The sequence below is a fragment of the Zychaea mexicana genome (genome assembly GCF_025766255.1).
Source record: "Zychaea mexicana strain RSA 1403 chromosome Unknown BDB00scaffold_140, whole genome shotgun sequence".
NCBI lineage: Eukaryota > Fungi > Mucoromycota > Mucoromycetes > Mucorales > Lichtheimiaceae > Zychaea > Zychaea mexicana.
Window position 1 is genome coordinate 18,587 of NW_026516803.1, and position 22,250 is coordinate 40,836.

The following is a 22,250-nucleotide window of genomic DNA, read 5'->3' on the forward strand; positions in this document are numbered from 1 at the left end:
CTTTGTTGATCGCTGCTATGTATGGACAACCCGATGGATAAAAGGATAAGCAAGTTTTCAGCCGTTTTTTCATTGCTTCGCCACGCGGGCTGCCCGCCGAAAAAAAAATCGCATGTGCATATCCATGCGTTTCACTAGTCCTCTTTTCCATAATGATCGGCTGCTTGCCGTTACTGGGGTTATGCATTTACAGTGAAAAGATGATGCCATCCGATTCTAGGTTAATTTTTTAAGTTCACAAGAACGGGTAAAAGTATAGTACAAGGCACAGAACAGAAAAAAGCTCGGCGCGAGACCACTACTTTGGATTGCATTTATACCAAAAAAGAAAAAAAAAAGTCTCAGCCAATCATGTGCATAAAATCTGACAGGTAGGATAAACAATCGATGTGTGCTACCCTCCTTCTCACTGGGTCATCACTTACTGTAACTATTCTTTACTACCCGTGTCGTAGACACCAATAGTAGTTGGAGCATCACTATTTTTTTTAATTAATTTGTCACTTTGCTGATAAACGATCGAGGCAATAGAGTGTGCACTAGAGAGTCCATCTGCAATAAGAAGCAAAAGTGATGTTTGTTTTTCCATGACAGTCATGTACGTGGTGGCTTAATAGTAATTAGTAGAAGGAACAGGATTCATAGCATGCATTGTCATTAGCAAGAGTGATTGCTGACGCAGTGGGTGGCAAGTACAGTGGGCACTTGAATCACGACAAAAGCGGGACCCTACATTACATCTCAAACAGATGTCCATTTTCAGTTTTTGGGGGGCAATGTGAACCTTCTATCTTGATGTACAGCAAAAAGGCGCATAGGCCAGCTTAAGATTGAGAAAAAAGAGAGATGTTCTGTAACATGCATGATGTGCGTTTGGGTGCAGCAGTAAGTTAGATGCTCACCTGTGTTATGTACGTATAAGTGGTTGTGAACCTCGATAAGAGCAAAGGGAGAAGAAGAATGACACTCTGTCTAGAAGGCTGATGCAATTTCTTTAAGTGAAGCTACGTTGTACTACTAGACGCGATGTATATGCGCGTGTGCCACTTGGAGTGTGATTTTAGTGTTATGTGTGACACTACTGTTTGTTGTGCAGCACTTCTACTATACATTATGCACGTAAAGTTTACCAAGATCAAATGCGCAAAAGTGTCACCATGTAAGCTCAGAGTTATACAATATAGATATCATTTAGCTACCAAGCGAGAAAAGATGGATCTATAATTCAGAAATCATTCTCCCTTGCTATCTACTACCAACATTCCTTGTCGTTTAAGCAAATAGTGATGGGTTTATCTATCGATTATCCTTTTTTCTATTATTATTATCACTAAACCCAACTGAGCCCCTGACATAGATAGAAAAAGGAGGAATAAGGGAGGGAGGGATGGGGTAGCAAAGAATGGAATCATAATATTCCATTGAAAGCCTCAATACTGCAAGTTCCCAGGGCAGATGGCAGATGACATCTGTCATTATGCAGGATGGGAGAGACAGTATTCACATCATATGATGCTGTTATAGGTAAACAGTTTCAAACATGTGGCACCATGTTGCTGCTGCTTCTGTTGCAGACAGAACGGCAGATTGGATAGACGAAAACAAAACTTACCTAAGTAGTTCAATATGTTCTATTCGGTCTTTTTGTGATATAGGCCCCTACTGGAAAAATTTCAATTCTATTTTAGCAGTATCCTAGTATATGGTTCTGCTTTCACATACTTACAATGTATTCCGTCTCTTTAGAAAATGCTGCACTACAGTGCAGCAGTATGCTAGAGACGAGTAACCTTGCAGCAAAATTATTGCAACATAACAAGCAAGAAAGAAGCCATACAGTGTTCTTACAGTGCTTACAGATAGTGTACCGCGTGATATGCGCATTATTGTTTTTCATTGAAAGCCATATTTCCAGACTAACGGTCGTATGCAATATAACCAACATTCTGTATAGTAATCTTTCTTTGAAAAAAAAAAAAAAACAAGGAGAGGTGGATGAGGGCAATGATCGTTTGTAGACTTTTCCTCGGCATTCATTCTGCATTTTGTATATACTGTAAGATATTAAGTACAACTACAGCCTTCTCTTTATTTTACCGGCAAAGCAAAAGCGGGTATTACACAATACAGTCAGCCCGAGAATCGAGCTTGCACAGGGCCCTGTATCTACATGCCCCATCGACGGTGCTGTCCCACAGCACCTGCGAGTATGTCATGGGGTTCTTAATTGGCTTTGAGAACAAACACATGTGTATGTTTAAGCTAGCAAAGCAAAAACTACGAGCGAAGCGAAAGGCCGACTCCTTGGGTCTGCAAAATTGGGTAAAAGTAAAAGGTAGTGCATAGCATCTATTATTAAGAAAGTATAGTAGGTCGGAAGACTCGCCCACAAGAGTCAGAACGAAAAAGGAATCATTATACGATAATATGAGAATATCTACCTTTTGGTACACCAAGGTGAATAGAAAGAGAAGGCAAATGAATTGTACAAAAATATAAATAGAATGGATAGAGATATAAAGTCACAGTAATGGGATTCTTAATAAGAAGGATGGAAGACGGGAAAGAGAGCACATATACAGCTGTACGGCGACATGATACTAAAAAGAAAACTTGGTCATGCATGAACGCCACAATTACCGCACATAGTAAAGGGCCATAACGAGATAGACAGCTCAAGAGAAGTGACAAGGTGAGCTTGACGACTATGACTCAATCAGCCCGATTGAAGTTGGTAGGATGGCACACATCAAGCAAACGTAATTCTTCGACATGTGAAATATAGATCGACTTGCTTTAAAACACAAAGATTATATGTAGCTCTCTTGAACAGCCGCCCTAAAGGATGGATGGATGGTTGATGCATTTTGATATTTATAGTTCCCTTTTTTTGGGGAAAAAATTACAGGCTTTGGGTTCAATGACGATCAGGAGAAAGACATATAATTGCGCCTTACAGAATAATTACTGAAAGAGGGATGTGAGTGACGGTTTTGCAGAGCATGATGATCAGCCACTCCCTTGAGATGGTACATATTTCAAGCACAAACACTTTTCCTTTGTTGGCATGTCCGGTTCGTCACACAAGCAAAATATTAGACATGCATGACATGTACAACGTCAAAACGTTTTCCTCTACTTGGCTTTTTTTTAGAATGGCTCACACATTCAAACATCGTTGCAGTAACGATTGTATATTGGCACTTGCGATATCTTTTGTGGCTCTGAAAGGATGCTACAAAAGAACATTTGGCGAGGAGAATTGTATCTTTTGCTGGCATGTTATTGATGTTTGATTAGAGTCAAAGCTACAAATGTATGTACTGTACACAGGTACAACGCAAATCCACCAGTTTTACAAATTTGGTAAGCCACTCATCCTCTTTTTTTCTTCTTCTTACCCCAACATTCGATTCAGTAACCGAGTACATACTGTATACATGCCCCATTCAATGGTATAACTGAAGACAAACTTTTCAATCTAAATTGCTATGAAATATATATACATATATTCAGCAATAAGTGTTAGAAATAAGATAAACTACTATGCATGTATACGTACCTATACAGTAATTATGCGGCTGCATCGGCACAGATCAAAGGTGATGCTTAAAATAACCGTTACTTTGAAATATCTTGGAAAACCTGGCAAAATTACTTTGACCGGCGATGGCTTTCAAAATTACTTTTAAATGCTATAAGGCTAAGGTGCGGTAGTATGCAGCATAGTTTTCTCTTCTTCTTTCAAAGCCGTTAGTCGTAATTTTACAGGTATTTACATGTTCCTACTGCTAACTCCTGTCACTGTTTATTTTAACGTCCCCTTGTCTAGCTTTATCAGCAGTCCTTGTAATATTAATCAAATGTAATCTGTAGGATATAATGGCAGTGGGTAATGCTCTTATTGAAGCCAGATATATAGACTGTCATTCAGAATTTTATCCTAATAAAATACGAGCATGTCACTTTTGTTCTTCTCTCGTACTGTTCTATATATAAGTATGACTGATTACTAGGTACTGCTCCCCCTGTCTCTCTGAAAAAGAAGAAGGGAGCATCCCAATATAACATTTTTGCGCGGATCTATATAAAAGGGGGCACTGGGATGGTGGAGTTATGTGCTGGTCGGTGCATTTATATACATAATACACCACATTATTATGAGATACTAAAAAAGTGAGGATCAACTTGCGTGTCCTAAAAAGCTTTTAAGAAAAGCGTATTTTGAACTGTAGATAGATATGGAGTGTAATTATTGACTCCTTAACTTCGGGTTTTCTTCCACTTGCTGTGCCTGTGCTCAGCGACCAAGAATGGAAAAACACAAGTGTCAAAGTGAACAAGAAGAAGGCACTACTTGATAGAATGAAACTTCTGCTACACGTGTGATTCTCTATACTAGCTACTACAGTAATGGAAAAAGCAATCTATTACACGTCGTCTGTGAAAATGTGGCAAAAAAAAGACTTGGCGAGTCACTTGATCCTCTTTTTGTTCATCATCAAGTTGGATGTACGATGATAAATAGATCGCCATTATTACAACAACAGATGGTATGTAGTAAGCAGTAAAATAGGCTTACTCCTCGTTTTCAGGCTTTTTTTTCATTGTTGCTGTGATATGCAAACCATTGTTCTGCTGTACGACATTCCTACCTATCATGGATTTTATGCTCTTTGCATTCATGCATGTGTGTGTGAACGGTTCGCAAGATATATTCCTTTTACGTAATCTGATCCTCTCCTACTACTACTGCTATGTGGAAGAAATACGTATATGTCTGCGTATTGTCTTGATATCCTAGAGAACATCAAAGAAATTCGTGGATTTCGGGGGTGGGGGAGAATGGATGATGGGTGTCCGCCCGCGCACATTAAACAGAATCACCTCCCTTTCCACCTTCTTTTCCCTTTCCGCTCATATTCTTTAGGGGCTAATGATTTGAACCTTTTACCCGACACAATATATGCGTACTCGTATACACTAGTACCGTTACTATACCTACTACTACTACTTAGGCTGCTGCTGCTGCTACCACTTCTGACTGTGTGCTGTGTCTTGCTCCTAAAAGGGGCTTTCACTTTAGGGGTGGGACCTAATATGTGCATTGAGGCGAGAGAGAGAGCGACACACACACACACACACACACCAGCCCTCTCTTTCTTTTTGACCGGTCTTTACTGTCGAGTAAGCGTGGCACTTTTTTGCTTACCTCGTTCTGGTTGGTAACCTTACCTGTACACATTACTACTTCCATGGCCCGCGTTATGGGGGGCACGAGTGGATATTATTATAGATGATGCCGTTTGTTGTCTGTAATCTAAACCTCGACATGTTCCAAAAGCCTAATACCTACACTTTGCTATCTCTATGTACAACCTAAAAAAATCATGCGTGCCATGCAAGGGCAGCGAGTTACTTTACTTGCAAAAGCTAGTACATATCGGGGACGCAAAAAATCACATTATGTACATTTCTTCAAAAGTACATGCGCTGCTACAGAGTAAATTGTTTGGGTAGCCTCGACTTGACTCGGACAGTGAATACGTCTGCAAAATATTAATGCAACAGGCATAAAACGCTTTAAATTGCTATTTTACGTGGTGAGTGTGGGTACTTGATCTTTTTTTGGTGAACTTTCTTTTTGCGCTTCAAGGAGGTGCTGATGATCATCATCATCACCACCTTCAGCACTAAAACTTATGGCCCTGCTTTTCACCATCTCCCTTTGAGGTGGCAGTAGCCAAGTGAACTATCTTGTATCAAATCCGAGAGTTCATAATTTATTGTACAAACGCTTTTCTTTTCCTCTTTCCTCTCTTTCTTTCTCCATTCTTCCTTTTTTTTTTTTTACTTGTATAGTTGTAACAAAAAAAATATATCGTGGCTACTGCTCGTGCTACTACCACCTGCCCCATTCTTTTATAGTACTACCTACTACTCTACTACACCAAGTAGTTAGTTAGTACGCTTACACACACATTCTTAATTGTCATTTTTATCATTGTTTACTACTACTACCACTACCCTTTAATTATTAAAACAGCTTACAACACCAACAAAGACGACCATGACAGTGATCGCTTCAGCTACACACGCTTCCGGCCTAACGACAGCAACAGCACAGACACGCATCGCTCGATCGAAAAGCGGTGCTGACATGTTATTCGACAGAATGAAAAGAGACCAGTTCGATCACGAAGAACAAGCAGCAATCGATTTCCTGAATGCAACACTCGTTGACCATGCGCCTATCGAAATTGGACATTTGCATCAAGAGTTGAAAGACGGAGTTTTACTATGCAAGTACGTACAAACCATTCTCTTTTTCTTTTTTTAAATATACCACATATTCGCAGGGACCCCAGAAGAAAAAAATCATATCGCCCTGTTTATCTGCGGATATATGTGTGCGTTATGTCCTATGCGCTTTCTCTTTTCTTTCTTCTTGTCCTGGTACCCGTTATACATGTGTTTGATAAAGAAAAAGAAGGGAGAAAAGGCTGAAAGGGAAAACTACCTTTTTGGCGCCCGGGCAGGAGATTCTGTGTCTTGAACAAATTTCTTCCAAATGAAAAAGAGGAAAAGGGTTACTCGTTTGAAAGGGGAATAACGGAAAGACTAACGTGCACACACACAAACACACAAATCTAGCTTGGTGAACAAGCTACGCCCGGGCACGATCAAACATGTTGGACAACGGGATCTGTCTTTTATCAAGGTCAGTCTCTGGTGACTGATAAACTTTTACGTCCCAAACCAAAATACATTACACACACAATAGGTCTTTTAAATGAGAACTTTTTTTTTTTTTTTGATATTGTAGATGGACAATATCACCCGATTCTTACAAGGAGCAAGACAGGTAAACGATTCTGGTTTCGTGTTTTAACGTGTTTTTATATGCGCGAGTGTGTGCGTTGTGTTGGCGGATTATAGCATTAGGAATGGATAGCAAGAGAGGGGGTGTCAATTAGAAGGGATTGATAGATACATGTCCTGACTTGCTCATTCTTGTTTGCATTTTGTTGTTTCCAATAGCTCGGGTTAAATGATGCTCAGTTATTCGAGACAATCGATTTGTTTGAAGCCAAAGATATGCCAGCAGTAAGTCTTCTTTTTATGCGGTTTTCTCTCTTAGGTGGCCTTTAGAAAAGAGGGTCCTTGTTACCAGCTGATGGGGCTTTGCTTGTTTGGAAAAAGTAAATGCAATATCAGAAATGGCAGGCTGCTTGGATCGATGCGACAAAAAACCTACTACCAATCCTCCTGCATGATGTACCAAGCCCATTTAACTCCCTCTGTGTTTTACTTTTTTCCAACAAACCACCCTAAGCAAGAAAGAAGAAAAAGAGATATCTTCTCTTGCTGCTAGACAAAAACAAAACGCTAACTTCTGTACGATGATAATTTTGTGTGTTTAGGTCGTTCACACTATTTTGGTGATTGCCCAGATGTACACAAAGTCAGTGGGAAATGAAAAGGAGCAATTGCCCAGACTACCGCCCTATAAGAGCAAGGAGAAGGTCACAAACAAGAAGAAAAAGACAGATGACCAGCGGCAGGAGGAGGATGAAGATGGCGAAGAAACTGATCAAGAGGAGGATGGTGATGAGGAGGAGCAAGATGAAGTAAAGGAGAATCAACATCCGCAGCCAATAAGCAAGGAGATAGGTAAGTAAAACAAGAAACATATATATTCTCTTTCTTTCTCTTCTTCAGCTGATTGTAGTATATATACGTACAATAAGCCGTAAAGGGAATAGGGGTTAGTGTAAGATAGAGAGAGTGAGGAGAAATGACGATGGGCCCTTTCCAAAGAAGAAGACGGGAAAAAAAAAGGGGAAAGGACACTAATGCAAATTTACCCTACGATCCAGGTGCTCCTCCGATACTCAGCGATTACGACAGCAGCAACTACCACAATAACAATGCAGCAGTAACACAAGACCCTGCCTCGTGCGACAATGCTTCGTCGGGCGGCAACTATCGTGATGTACGAGACATCTTTGGCTTCCAGCATCCACATCATCCTGGCGATGACACTCATCTTACTGCTGAGACTGACCCATCCTTTGTACGACCGCCTAAATCACCCTTACGTCCAGCATCCAAACGACGACAAAGCCATCAACAACACTGTCTCCGTCGTAAATCTGCCGAGGATCTGAAATCACGTCGACCCTCCGCACCAGCATTCTCGACACACAGTGGAAACAAAACGAGCTATGACATTGAGGACGGCAGCAGTGGTGCAGCAAGTGGCGGTGTTGCCTTGTCACGTACATCTTCTGCTTCATCGTGTAATTCATTCTTATCGTCTGCCTCATCCTCTAGCTCTTCAGAAACTCCATTGACACCCTCATCCGCAACTGCGAGTGGAGCAGCTACGGATGAGCAACAACAACAACAACAACAACGACGCGATCGTCGCAAGAGCGCTACATTTGCAGCACACCATCATCATCATCATCCGCATCAACAGCATATCAGCGACCTCCAACAAACCGAGAGTCTGGGCCGAAAGTTAGATCGGAAGTTATTAAAGTCCATGGAGGCAATCAAGCATGAGAATAGTAGCGGTACTATCAAAGGCCGAGAGAAATTATATCTCAAGAACAAGGACGGTTTAACGCGCGCCCAATATGTGAGTTCTGCTTTTCATGGCTTTCAATCAAATAGGCTACAGCGTATCTCTATATATCGAGTCCATTCATTAACAGAACTTGTGAATTTTTGATCAGCAACTTGGCAACTGTATCGGTAAAGGACAATTTGGATCTGTTTACCGCGCATTGGATCTGACTACTGGTGAAACTGTGGCAGTAAAGAGAATTCGGCTTGACGATGCAGAACTCGACAAAGAGATAATGGCAAGTGAAATGCTCCTGAACTACGCTTGTATAGCTGTGCCGTACTAACTATCGCATACCAATACACAGAAAGAAGTCGGCCTTCTAAAAACACTCAGCCATTCAAACGTCATCCAATACATGGGGTTCATCCGGAGCAAGCACCATATGAATATTGTCTTGGAATACGCTGAGAACGGCTCGCTTATGTCGACCTTGAAAGCCTTTGGCGCATTCCCAGAAAAACTCGTTGCATCCTTCTGTATCAAGATTCTGAACGGCCTTGAATACTTGCACGCCAACCAAGTGGTGCATTGTGACTTGAAAGCCGCCAACATCCTTACTACCAAAACGGGAGATGTCAAGTTATCCGATTTCGGTGTATCGCTCAACCTCAAGATCAAAGGATCCGACCCGGGTTCAGTCTCGGGCACGCCTAACTGGATGGCCCCCGAAGTCATTGAGCTCAAGGGTGCATCCACCAAATCCGATATCTGGTCTTTGGGCTGTACATTGGTCGAACTCGTCACGGGTAAACCGCCCTATGCAGACATGATTGCCATGTCTGCCATGTTCCGTATCGTCGAAGACAACTATCCACCTCTGCCGGCCAATATCTCTCAAGACATGCATAGCTTTCTGCTATGCTGTTTCCAAAAGAATCCAGAGGAGCGGCCAACAGCAGCCCAACTTAAAGACCATTCGTGGATTCGTGCAAATCAGCGACGCATGAAAAAGAATCATCAGTCCTCGACGCATGGTATTTCGTCGTATCTTGAACAACACAAACAACAACAACAACAGCAGCAGCAGCAGCAGCGATCTCATAAACGAAGCAGTCTGCGTCCGACTTCATCTGCTAGCGACTATTGTCATCCATTGGAGCAGCAACAACAACAACAACAACAACAGACACAGCAGCAAAGACCAGCAACGCCTCAACCGCGTTCACCGGTTGTTGCTCGGGATGATGCTTCTTTACTTCCTCGTATTGATACTACACCACCTAGCACGACGAGTTCTGGCCAGGCACCTGATTTGGGCTATTCTTCTAGAATTTCGCATGACAGTGGTTTGTCCAGTGATATCAATGAGGACTATACCACCCATCGATTTATCCAAACATCGTTCGGCAAAGGTAAATAATCGATGCCGGGTAAAACTTTATGTAATTATTTGGTCTAACAAGCATTTCCTTCTCATTGCATGTAGTTGTTGAATGCAAAGTATGCGGTGATCTCACAAAATCGCAAGCCATTTTCTGTGAAGGTAAAATATAACATGTCACGCTCTCGAGTACATAACGCTCACTATCTACTCTCTCTGCAGTATGTGCTTTGATTTGCCATGAAGATTGTAAAAAGCAGGCATTTTCATGCCCACCCAAAGTCAAGGACCAGCAACCTTCTTACGACGTAAGTGTATAATGATAGATGAGAGTATGAACAAACCGCCGTACTCAAAGGGGGCCAAATAGTGGGTTTTTTCAGCCAAGATCTACAACCGCTCTCGACAAGACCGCACTGGATCCCAAGATTCGGTTCGAAGCACCCACAGCGCCAACAATAACGCTGTACAAGAAATCACATGGAATCATCAAAACAAGGACATTTTCGGCAACACCTCACTCGAGAACCATCCGGAGGCAGAAAGCATTCGCAAGTACTCCAAAGCCCTTGGCCTGACACCTCAGGAACAACGTGCCTTGATCCAAAACCAAGCCTTGCTGTCGCATACATTGGCGTTGCAGCACATGAATCCTGAAGCCGTCGAAAAGTTGATCAAGAAACGTAAAGACCGCAAGAAGAGTATCAGCTCTGCTGCCAGTGTCTCTTCTGAAGATTGCACTATCAGCTAAACCCCAAAACAACCCTAACCCACTCCAGCCGTCATTTTCTGTATCCCTTTTATTTTTTTTTATCAGTTTTTCCCCTCACGTACTACCGGTCATATATACTTATCTCTCTCCCTCTCTCTCTCCTTGATGTACTTTTAAATGTGTCTTTTTTTGTCTTTATCCCGTTACTCTTCTTCTTCTTCTTACAGCGTAAAGTCAGTCCTTTTTTTATTTTCTCTCTCTCTCTATATTTCCAAAACAATGAAGAAAAGAGCTGGGGAAATTGCCTTCCACCTCTCTTTTTTTGTATAAATCAAATTTATTTTCCTGCATATCAACTTGCCCTGCATATTTTACTATTAATTCTGTGCGTCTCTCAGTTAGCAAAAAATAAACATATATACTCTAAATCACAGATCACACTTTTTTCTTCATGAAGAAAACAGTAAACTTACTGTGCCAAAACGTTCAGCACGTCTTTTCTTCTTTTCCGCCTCAGCTTCTTTGGTAGGAACACCAAATCGTTCTGCTCGCTTTCGCTTCTTTTCGTCCTCGACCTCTTTACTGGGTATTCCGAATCGTTCCGCGCGTTTTTTTAATACTTCAGGATCGATACCCTGTATTATATTCGTGCATATGTCCAATGTGAGTTAGTTAGTTAGTAGAGTGGACCAGCAACTTGTTACTTGTATACCAGCATTAGCTTTCAATTTACCTTTGGTGATGAAGAAGAAGGGGAGGGCGAAGAGGGGTTCTTTACTTGCTTTGGAGCCGCCGCGCCAAAACGTTGAGCGCGTAGCTGTTGTTTGCTCTTTTCATCCAAGTCCACATTGAATCGCTTTGCGCGTTCGATCTTTCTTTGAAGGTCAAGTGCTGCAGTATCATTTGTGGCTGCCACGGGCTGTTGTTTGGCGGGCGAGGATGTGGGTGGTTGTGTTGTTGTCTTTGGCAGCGACGACGACGACGACGACGAAGAAGAAGAGGAGCCAAACGTAATAGGTGTATACTTGAAGCTGGATCCAGGTTTTATGATCTCTTTAGGTGGTTCTTCCTTCTTTTGTTCTCCTTGTTGTTTCGTGGAGGTAGTAGCTGTCTCTTGCGTAGCTGACGTCGTTGTCGTGTCCGTGAAGTTTTCAGCTGGTGTTGCTGCTTCAGTCGTTGTTGTTGAAGTAGCAGCAGCAGGAGTTACAGATTGAATAGTATCGTCTTGTTTCTGATCAATGGTCGAAAGTGGAAGCGAGCTACAATATCCCATTGTCAGTTCCTTTGCACTCGCGTGTCCATGCTCCAAATTCAATAATTCTAAAATTTAAAAGAGAAAAAAGAAAGGGAATATACGGTACTCTAAATCATCAACTTTGGTGGATTCTTCAAACTCTTCCAATCCGGCAAGATCGTCAAGCGAAGTAAGCTCAAGTGCCTTCTTTTCATCATGCTTGACAAGACGATCAATCAGATCTTCTTTTTTACCAGTGTGGGGTAAACCATTCTTTTGCAAGATTTCTAAAAGTTAAACCAGTTAGCATCAGCCATGACAATGAGAAACTGTATGACCTTGTTTCTGAATTTATTACCTTGCAATTCTTTCACTTTTAATGATTTGTACTTGTCGGCCATATTATGGTTCTGAATTTGGTATACAGTCTAAAGTTGAGTTGAGATATAAAGAACAAAGCCTTGCGTAGACCAAATTTTAGTGCTTCATAATTTTCGCCTAGCGAAAATTGGGGATTCTTGGTGAAGTTGACGTCGAACCTAAAACTCCTGACATACAAGTGCACCCAGCAGAAAACAAATCTTATAAATACAAATTGTCAACACTTTTCACCCCCTCCCTTCAACAGATTTAGGTTTTCATATGTATTTTCAAGTAAAGTAATTGATTTTTCGCCTCTAATTTTCGCCTTTTTTCGCCTATTTTCGGCTATTTTCGCCCTGGCGAAAAATCAACACTGCTAACTTGTAGCTATTATGCATCGTTTTTTCCTGTGTCTAGCGGACCCACGCCGCACAAAGCGAAATAATTACCAGACTAATCAGTTACTGTGTTCATTTATTGCCATGACGAAGAATAGAAGAAAAGTGCCCACCTGCTTTTCTTTGGGGGATAACCCAAATTTACGATGGCCATCAACTAGACAATTTGGTTGGGTAGGTCTTTTTAAACAAGAGACTCCCTATTCTCCAAAAAGACGTTTCAGTGTACGAAATAGACTACTTTGATAAATACACACAACACTATATAACGGTTCATAGCCATGCGTTCTAGAGGGGTGGGAGGTTTCTTTCAACAGTAAGAGTAAATCCAATGCTCTGTAACCATCGTACGGTACTGGACGACCTTGTATATCCCTTTCGTTCCCATCATCCTCCCATTACACGTATATCTCTCTCCACCTTTTTTAAAACACTCTCGCCTTTTGTTGGTTGACAAAAATGTGACGCAAAAAAGAACGGCAAGATCGACATTGTTGAACGAATCAACAATACTGTTGAGCTCCAGGTAACGCAAACGAGAGCACGCGCGCGCGTGCTTGTCTGTTTCTTTGCATCACCTTCTAGTTGGCATATATAAGGAGTAAATGATGGGTTCGCGTTTTCTCCAAGCACGTCCGCGTTTTAAACCAAACTACACACACCCGTACAGAGTAGAGCTATAGCTTTACTCACGTTCCAGCTGTGAATGACGACGTCAATCAAAAAAAAACTGAAAGTGGAGTACCATAGCAATCGCCATCGCTAACATTTCGGTTCTTCAACGATGAAAGATCAACGGTTAATGCCGAAAATTGCACCAGAAAAGGCATTGCATTGTTATTCTTCATAGACTACTGGCGTATGAGGCTGGTTGAAGGAAGGGGCAATTTTTCAACTCAATTAAGTGAAGCAACCAAAAGATTGATTACTGGTTTAGTGCTGTAATAGCTTGAAATAATGGATGGCAAAGTAATTACCGCTTGGCTTGAACAAGAAGGAGGGGCGTACAATAGCTTTATTTCAGTCAGCGTTTCAAAGAGGGAAGAAAGAGTTTAAATGCCGCAAACTGTGTGTGCCGGTTCCGCGTAAAGTGTGTGTGTGTGTGCTTCTCTCCTTCTACTCTCCTCTTTTTACAGTTTCCCTTTCCTCTTTTTCTTTTACTTGATTGTGTATATTTTTTCTTCTTCTTCTTGTTTACTCTTTCTTTCTTTCCCATTTAAAAACCCTCAACCCCGTTTCCGCCACCACCTTTAATTTGTGTGTGTGCTTAACGGATTCAACCCTCCCGAGAGTCCTTTTTTTTTGTTCCCGAGGAATCATGCCAGCCGTAGGCGATTCATCCACCACTTTTTCGAAGCCGCAGGCCCAACAAAGCAGCAGCGACAATAACAGCGCGTTAAAACCGCCGGAAAAGCCTAGTCCATCTCTATCGAGATTATCATCGACCGAGGATTCAATACCACAACAACAACATCAACATCAACAACGACGACCGCACCTCGCCTACTTGCGGACAGCATGGTCATCTCGTGAACTCAAGACCGGGTCAAAAACACTGGACGCTCATGCCGAAGACCTTGGAGTACCACCCATTGAGCTGCCCGAATCATCAGCAACATTAAGCGGCATTGATCCATTACAAAGTGAAGTGCAACGACTGTTACTCGCTACCAAAGTTGCATGTCTTATAGCACTTGGAGGGCAATTTTACTATCACTATCAAGAATCCTCTTCTTCTTCCTCAGCACTCCCATTGGTCATGATTGCCGCGTGGACACTGATGCTTTTCATGGACTCTTCTGTCTTTGACGTCACCTGTGTCCAAATTTTGACGGTCTTCACATTAGCAGGCGTGTCGCTCAATATCTATCTCGGGCAAAACAGCGAACTCCACAATCTGATGGCGTTTGTACTCGTATCGACAGCCACGTGTCTTTCCATTGTCGCGGGCCGTATCGATCTTGTCAGCAAACAGCATCTCAAGGACGAGCGGAAACGAGCACAGGCATTTGTCAATGAATCAGTACAAGGACTCAAGGACCAACGGTTATCGTTCTTGTCTACGGTGTCACAAGAAGTTCAGGATGCAGCCCTGATGGTCATCACCACCTTGGAGCAGTTTTCTCCGTCCAGCATATTGACAGATACGCACGAGCTGCTGAGTGCCTGTTCGATTGCAGTTCCTATTGCCAGCATTTCGGCCATCAACACTACCATCAAACAAGTGTGCTATGTCAGCTCGCATTTGCAACTCATGGGTCGGTTATTACGTCAAGCACCCAATGACGAAACAGTCCAAAGTGATATACGGATCGAGTTTGATGTTGGTGACCTTGTGCAGAATATTGGTGATGCGTTAGCGGCTATGGCGGCTCGATTGGATGTCAATTTGGTGATTTATCATTCAGAGAATGGAATGCATTATACCAATGTGCTCGGTGACGAAGGAGCTATCCGACATGGATTACTTAATGTAAAGTATTTATCTATTTTATAGGGCGGGGGAAGGAGAAATCATGGGGTTGGTGGAGCTTTGGCGGAACAATAGAGAAAGAAGAAAACTTAACACACATGACCTATACACTGTTTATAGCTTTTGCGAAACATTCTCGAAGGATGCACGCCTGGCGCTTGCATCGAACTAGGGTTGAATATAGTGCCAGCAGAAACTCAGGGCAACAAGCTACTTGTGTCATTTGAGATCATCCACTCTGTCTCGCCCGCGATCCCCGATGGCCTGAGCCCTGCCATGCTGCCGAACGCAAATCTCACGATGCAGTTGCTGCAGTTTATTGGCGGCAAATTGGCAGTGAGCGATGCAGGAAAGAACAAGACGCGGTTTGAGGTGACGATCGAGATGGACGCGGGCAGCGACGGTAGTCGTCGTTTACTGTTGCTGGAAGACTCGTCGTTGAATCTGATCAACAACAAGCAGCTTGCGAGCATCAAGTTCTCCCACGAGCCAACACTAAAGGATCTATTCAAGTTTATTGAAAGTCTCAAGGGATTAAAGATGGTGCTACATGCTCGCGAGCGAAGTGTGTTTGCAAAACATCTTACAAGTTGCTTGGCTGGTTGGAATGCGGATATTAGCCATGTGCCAGTAGTGCGGCAGGCTGCACTTGGTACGATGGACAGTGACGATGCTTCAAGCACGAGCGGCGAAGGATCGTCGATAGCGACCGCCGGAACTGGCAGTGTAGCAGCAACACCACAGCAAGAAATGAATCCGATCACAACGCCCGAATTAGCAGCAGCAGCAACATCGTCACCATCGTCACGCTCGACAACCAACAAAAAAGTACCTTCACCGGCGATTGCAGAAGAACAAATCCATTCGATCCCACCTGCCTTTGTACTGATTGACGACGACGTCGAGACACTCGAACGCAAGATCAGAGAGTTCCGTTCACAGCCGCCCGTGTCGGCCAATACCCTCCAACATCATCAGCATATGCGACGACACAAGCACACCAAATCAAGTGTCAACAATAACAACAGCGGCAGCAATAGTCCGCAGCCCAACTTCTTCCATCAGGGCACGACAGCCATCATCCACTTTACGTCGCTCAACAAGTTTAAGCGGGTGCGCGATACATTGCAGATGTTTTCAACCATGTCCAATATGCCATTTTCAATGCCACGTTTAGTTGTTGTGCCCAAACCTGCAGGTCCGCGTCGGTTCTTGACAGCTTTGCATACGGCATGGAACAATGCTGTGGTTGAACCTCACTTCATCCCTATTGCTACCTCACCCCTAAGTCCTTTACCACAAACCGTGTCGTTTGGGTCTGTCATGCAACAGCAACGTGACTCGTTCACGCCACCTACACCTGGTAGTGCATACATCGGTACCCCGGGTGTTGTTGCTGGTGCCGCAGGACACGAGGTAGACAAGCGTCATCATCATCATTATCATCATCGTGGTTCGCCCATCGCTGGTGTTGAACAACCAGGAAGGCGGCGTCCTAACAGTGGGGTCTACAGTCCACCCCAAGTCTCTTCTTCTGCTGCAGATGGAATGGATGGTGGCAACTACTTTTCCATGGTTGGCAATGGTGGTAGCTCGTCCAGTGCTTCCTCAATAGCAGCAGCAGCAGCCACGAGACGTCGTTCACACACTGAACTTGCTTTGCAGCAACAAGCTGAGGATAAACACACACACCAGCAACAGCAATCATCACCAGCAGCAACAGCAGGAGGAGGAGGAGAGGCTATAAATGCTGATGGTGTCGTACCAACAACTGCGGCTGATACTGTGGCAGCATCGGCACTCTCAACGGCCGCTTTACCTGAAATGACCAATGGCGGTGTTGGCGAGCAGCAGCAACAGCCTTCGTCGTCGTCAATGACTTCTCCTATCGGTGGTGATGCAAGCAAGGGAGGCGCGTCGACGACTGTCTCGGCCACGTCACCATCGACCGCGCCGAACGATACTACAAATAACAGCACTACGCCAGAAAAGAAACCATTGGTATGGCGAAAGATGAACTTCAAGTTCAACAAAAAGAAAAGGGCCTCTGCCTTTGCAAATGTTGTCAGTCCACCCATCAACGTGCTTATTGTTGAAGGCAAGTATCCTCCTTTGTATAAACGACGTAGTAACACTTGTCTCTCTATTGCAAAATTGCCTTTGATCTGGTTTTGGCCAACTTTTTTTTCCGTTATCTCCTAACATTACACACATTTTAGACAACACGATCAATCAAGCCATTCTGTCAACTTGGATGAAAAAACACAAGATCAAGTGCTCTGTTGCCAGTAACGGCCAAGAAGCTGTGGAGCGATGGAAAGGAGGCGGCTTTCACCTTGTGCTGGTAAATTGTCATTGAGAAACAGGGAGTAGTAGGATAATAGTGAGACAGAGTCTGTGGGAAGAGAGAAAAAGTAGGAGCTGATCATCGTTTTCTGTGTGTGTGTGTGTCTCTCTCTCTCTAGATGGATATCCAGCTGCCAGTCATGAATGGTATTGATGCAACCAAGACGATCCGTGCCATTGAAAAGGAGCAACGCATTGGTGTGTTGCCCACAACCTCGCCCACACCCTCGGGATCCACCTCCTCAGCTGCAGCAGTAGCAGCAGCCATGATGGATAATACGTCCACGACCACTGAATCATTGACAGCAGCAGCATCTGCAGCCGCTGCTGCTACACAAGAAGAACCACCACCGTCAACCTTCCGTTCGCCTGTGATCATTGTGGCATTGACGGCTTCTTCGTTGGAATCAGATCGACACGCTGCGCTGGCGGCAGGATGCAATGATTTCCTGACGAAACCTGTCAGTTTGGAGTGGTTGGAAAAGAAAATTATCGAGTGGGGCTGTATGCAGGCACTTATTGATTTTGAGGGCTGGAGACGGTGGAAGCGATCGGCAACCGACAAACCAGCACTCAAATCTGGTACTACTAGTACTACTACTACGTCTCAGCAAAAAGAGCCAGCATCAACGACGCCTAATAGCAGTGGAAACCAAGCGACGAAGAACAGGAATGATGAGGAGGCGACAAAAGCAGTATCGATACCACCCACGGTGGAAGAGGAGGAGGCCACTGGCAGCACTAACAACGATACAAAGGCAGAACCACAACAATCCCCCTCGGCAACGACCAGGAACAAGGGCATCGTTCTTCCTGGCGCAGCTGGATTTTCCAAAAGGCGTTTCTCGACGTTTGACGAAAAGCAATCGTCGCGTGGCAAGAGCATATTGCTCATGTCCAAGAGTGGATCTGATTCAGACCTTTTACCGGGACGCCCCCACGGTGATAAGGATCGACGGAACAACAACATCCAACAACAACAACGACCCACTACCCACAAATAGCGCACTACAAACAAATCATATTCACATACACACAACACAACACAACACAACACAACACATCATACCACACCACAAACACGCGGAACCACATTATTGGGATAATAACAACGGAAAGAGAAACAGGGAGAGAGGCGTTCTGGGAGTAAATCAGTCTTCCTTTAACAAAGAAAGTAAAAGGGAGAATTCACGAGTTTTTCCTGCAAAAATCCTAAAAAAAAGGCCTATCGTTATCATCTTTGTATATATAAGTATAACTATACGTATAAATATGCAAGCAGCACAGTCTCTCTCTCTTTCTGTCATCCCTCTTTTCTTTCTTTCTTTCTTACTCTCTATCTTTTCTGACCTGTCATTCTGTATCGCGCTTAACCCTTTTTTCTTTTTACTTTCATTTTATTTGTCATCGCACATATACTTTCTAAGGAGTAAGAAGCGGGTGTGTAATCATCACTTGTTGCCTGAATGACTCTAAGCAGGAGAAGGATATAGAGAGTGAGGTACACGCAAACTTTAAACCATTTGTTTGTTCTCTTCTCATACATGCATGCATACCGGGCACATACAATAAGAGAGAGCTCACAGACACTTTTGCTTTTCTCTCTTTCTAACGAATATAACGGGGGGGTTGGGGTTGGGGTGCTGTCCTTATATAATAGCCACACAATCCCACAATCTTTTGTTCGAGTAGCTTCTCTTCTTTTCCCTCTAGAATAGTTCACAACATGCCACCACACACAAACACGACAACCGAATTGGCCCGTTTTCTGTCTACTACTGGACCTGAGCAGTTTGTCTTACCGAATAACAACAACAGCAGCAGCAACAGTCATACCGCCATCAAATCTACAGCGCCGTTCTTTCGTCTGCGCTCTTCGACCAAGAGCAAAAAGAACAAAAAGCATACGGCAGAGCCTGTTCCAATTGTCACGACTGCTCCTTCTTCGAACATTTCTTCTTCATCGGCACGTTCTTCCTACCGTCGTCAGCACAAACAGCAACACCACTATCACCATCACAACAACAGTCACCATAACAACTATCAATATCAGCAACATAAAAAGCATATTCCGTTACCTGTTTACGTCCCACCCCAGCCCAAGCCCTTATCATCGCCAGCACCTACGACAGTTGAGACAACAGCACCCTTTTCGACAAGTCCTTCAACCTCATCCATTCCTACGTTTCCCAAACCACCGTCATCTATTGCGTTGCCCACACCCGTCTCAGAAGAGCTACCAGCATCTACTCCTCAACAGCAACAACGGTCATGTTCTCCTCCATCTATCACAAAATCAGCAGGAGACGAATGTCCACACTGCTGTCGTCGCGTTCCATCAAAGAAGCCACGAAGAATATCCTGTCCGCCTGCCATTCATTATACACCTCGTACAACTGCTACTGCTAGCTCTACTACAGATAATTCGACAAGCGACCAACGAACGGGTGGCGGTTTGACAAGTCAAGAAGCGCAAACATTATTGCAGATGATTGAAAAGCTACAGCATCAGCTTGTTCAAGAACAAGCATCCAGACAAGCGTTAGAAAAGACTTTGCGTGCTTGTGATAGCAGTAGTGGCAGTAGTTATAAAGTATAATCTTACTTGCTGACTTTTATTCTATCCTATCTGGTTTTTTTTTTCGATACTATTTCCTCAGCTTACCTGACTCACCACTTACACCACCCATGATACACACACGCAGAGAGAGAGTATAAAGAGAGAGCACTACCTCCTCATCCCGCCCTCTCTCTCCCACTTCCCGTTCCCTTAACTACCCACCTTCTTCTTATCGACATACACAGCAAAGAAGAACGTCATTTTGTAAACAAAAATCCCCTTTTCTTATTGGGATGGTTTGATAACAATAAAAAAACACGAGTATCTCTGTTTTCTTAAACACTGCACCACCTTTTACATTCCATGTCACTCTAACGCTCTATTTCCTTACTACCTAAATACTATCATTTCCTCCTTTTCATGTCTCTTGGCTGAGCAGTTTTGTTTCAACTACATTGTAGTCTGTTATTATACAAAGAGTTGCACCGTCGAGGGATGTGCACAACTTTCTGCTATACTTTCTTACTGGTTGTACAGTATATTTATGAGGTAGCCTACTTTTTGTAGATCAACAAACTGCTTTTCTTATTAACAACAAAAAGTTGGTTTTATCATGACAGCAACTGTAACCATTTAGTAGCAAGACGTGTGTGTCACACAAAGAAAATGTAACAATAAAAGTTGCTGTCAAACAGGTTAACAATATACTTTCATACTATATACACAGGCAAAGGAAACTGTAGAATGTAGGTAATACATACATCGGGTCACCTCCTGGTTCCCTTCATCAATCTCCTTATTTTCTCCTCGTTTATCATTTTTCAACACTATAAGTGTACCACATATTTGGTGTATATTCGTAGTAATATCATACTGTACAATGATGCCATCCTAGGGAGGGTAAGTCATAATACAGTACTACACTGCTTTACAATTTGGGATTGTACAAACAAAGCCACCGCCCTCTACAAATCAGACCTTTTGCATGAAAATGGATGGAGGAGAAGAGGAGAACAAAATGTATAGGAGGATCTGTCTCCACATATATTAATGCGAACATAAACATGGCGTCACAAAAGGTAAATGCAAAAAAAAAACAACAAATGGGAACCCTCCTTGTTGTCGCCATTGCTAACAAACGTCTAATGTATGCTACATATCTTTTGTTTTCCCTTAAATAATAATAACACACGTCTAATGTCAATCATTTCTAAAAGCGACTAGAAAGTTGTGTATAATGTTAGGAACTGTTTATGTGTTTATGAGAAGGAAAGCCCACATACACAGTATTACTTGGTATCATTTTACCTAAATTTACATCGTGTATAAAAAACTTACTGCTACCGTCACTTCTTGGTATATACTGTTGATAATGATATACTGTGCTTTTCACAGATTGTCGGTACAGTATTATACAAAATTCTTTTCAAGTAACTTTTTTTATTGTCTGCTTTTCTCTTATGATAAGAAAGATATTTGTAAAGGAGCAAAACGAGCCAAAGACATGACATGCGACGATCATCGTCTATGCTATATAACTACTGTATACTCCCTCTGAAAAATTACCGGTTGCATGTTAGTCTTTAACGCATGTCACCATAGATTTGTGTAAAAGATCGTAAATCGTCACTGTAAACAATACATTCTTCACAAGTATTATGTATTCCCCTTCCCTCCCTCTCCCTCCTCTTTCTCAACTTCAGAGGGAGATTCATCTCTAAATGCGTACATAATACTACTAGATATTAATCAAAAAAATGTAATATATCATACATTATCATACACATGGACGTTATTCTTCTTCTCTCTTAGCCCGATTAACAAGCTATCAAGAAGGGGGAGCCATCTGGAAAATGACATACTCTGCCTGAACTTGGTTAGATGCATCAAATCAAGGGCAATGATTAAGCTTATGGTATCGATTGCTTAAAAGCTAACGATGTATCTCTCACAGTTATGCACTCTCCGGTTGGTGCTGTATCGTGAGACCCACTTCAATCCTTCATCCTCTTTCAAGATATCCCACATTGTCATATGGCGGCCGAAGAACCTTTATACTAGTCCGCATTGATATACATGGTATGTAGGAATTATTGACAATGTACCTCGTCCACTGTAGTCTTGCTATGATAGCTACATTAAATTCATAATTACATACCATTTTTATATGCGTAAGCTCTACTCAAACACTCAAGAACAAAACAA

General features: G+C 42.8%; 5 protein-coding genes across 5 annotated transcripts; 4 read left to right on the forward strand and 1 right to left on the reverse strand.

Annotated features, from left to right (window-relative positions):
* The first annotated feature begins 5,896 nt into the window (after positions 1–5,896).
* On the forward strand, positions 5,897–7,330 carry BDB00DRAFT_124926 (calponin domain-containing protein). The gene is made up of 5 exons (XM_053116163.1): positions 5,897–6,306; positions 6,655–6,721; positions 6,827–6,865; positions 7,042–7,107; positions 7,204–7,330. Exons 1-5 carry the CDS (start codon positions 6,071–6,073, stop codon positions 7,204–7,206), a joined length of 411 nt encoding a protein of 136 aa, XP_052973672.1. The 5' UTR covers positions 5,897–6,070; the 3' UTR covers positions 7,207–7,330.
* BDB00DRAFT_124941 (kinase-like domain-containing protein) lies at positions 7,103–10,359 on the forward strand. The gene is made up of 7 exons (XM_053116164.1): positions 7,103–7,107; positions 7,219–7,674; positions 7,881–8,647; positions 8,745–8,873; positions 8,943–9,990; positions 10,065–10,121; positions 10,182–10,359. Exons 2-7 carry the CDS (start codon positions 7,455–7,457, stop codon positions 10,277–10,279), a joined length of 2,319 nt encoding a protein of 772 aa, XP_052973673.1. The 5' UTR covers positions 7,103–7,107; positions 7,219–7,454; the 3' UTR covers positions 10,280–10,359.
* A 761-nt stretch (positions 10,360–11,120) lies between these two features.
* On the reverse strand, positions 11,121–12,306 carry BDB00DRAFT_878562 (uncharacterized protein; the record flags this gene model as incomplete). Its single annotated transcript, XM_053127747.1, has 4 exons — positions 11,121–11,306; positions 11,405–11,930; positions 12,033–12,192; positions 12,264–12,306. The coding sequence occupies 4 exons, from the start codon at positions 12,304–12,306 to the stop codon at positions 11,121–11,123; spliced, it is 915 nt and encodes a 304-aa protein (XP_052973674.1).
* Positions 12,307–13,984: 1,678 nt separating this feature from the next.
* On the forward strand, positions 13,985–18,489 carry BDB00DRAFT_792684 (uncharacterized protein; the record flags this gene model as incomplete). Its single annotated transcript, XM_053121145.1, has 4 exons — positions 13,985–15,139; positions 15,260–17,267; positions 17,359–17,483; positions 17,617–18,489. The coding sequence occupies 4 exons, from the start codon at positions 13,985–13,987 to the stop codon at positions 18,487–18,489; spliced, it is 4,161 nt and encodes a 1,386-aa protein (XP_052973675.1).
* A 722-nt stretch (positions 18,490–19,211) lies between these two features.
* BDB00DRAFT_878564 (uncharacterized protein) lies at positions 19,212–20,084 on the forward strand (the record flags this gene model as incomplete). The annotated part of the gene is made up of 1 exon (XM_053127748.1): positions 19,212–20,084. One exon carries the CDS (start codon positions 19,212–19,214, stop codon positions 20,082–20,084), a length of 873 nt encoding a protein of 290 aa, XP_052973676.1.
* Between the last annotated feature and the right edge of the window lie 2,166 nt (positions 20,085–22,250).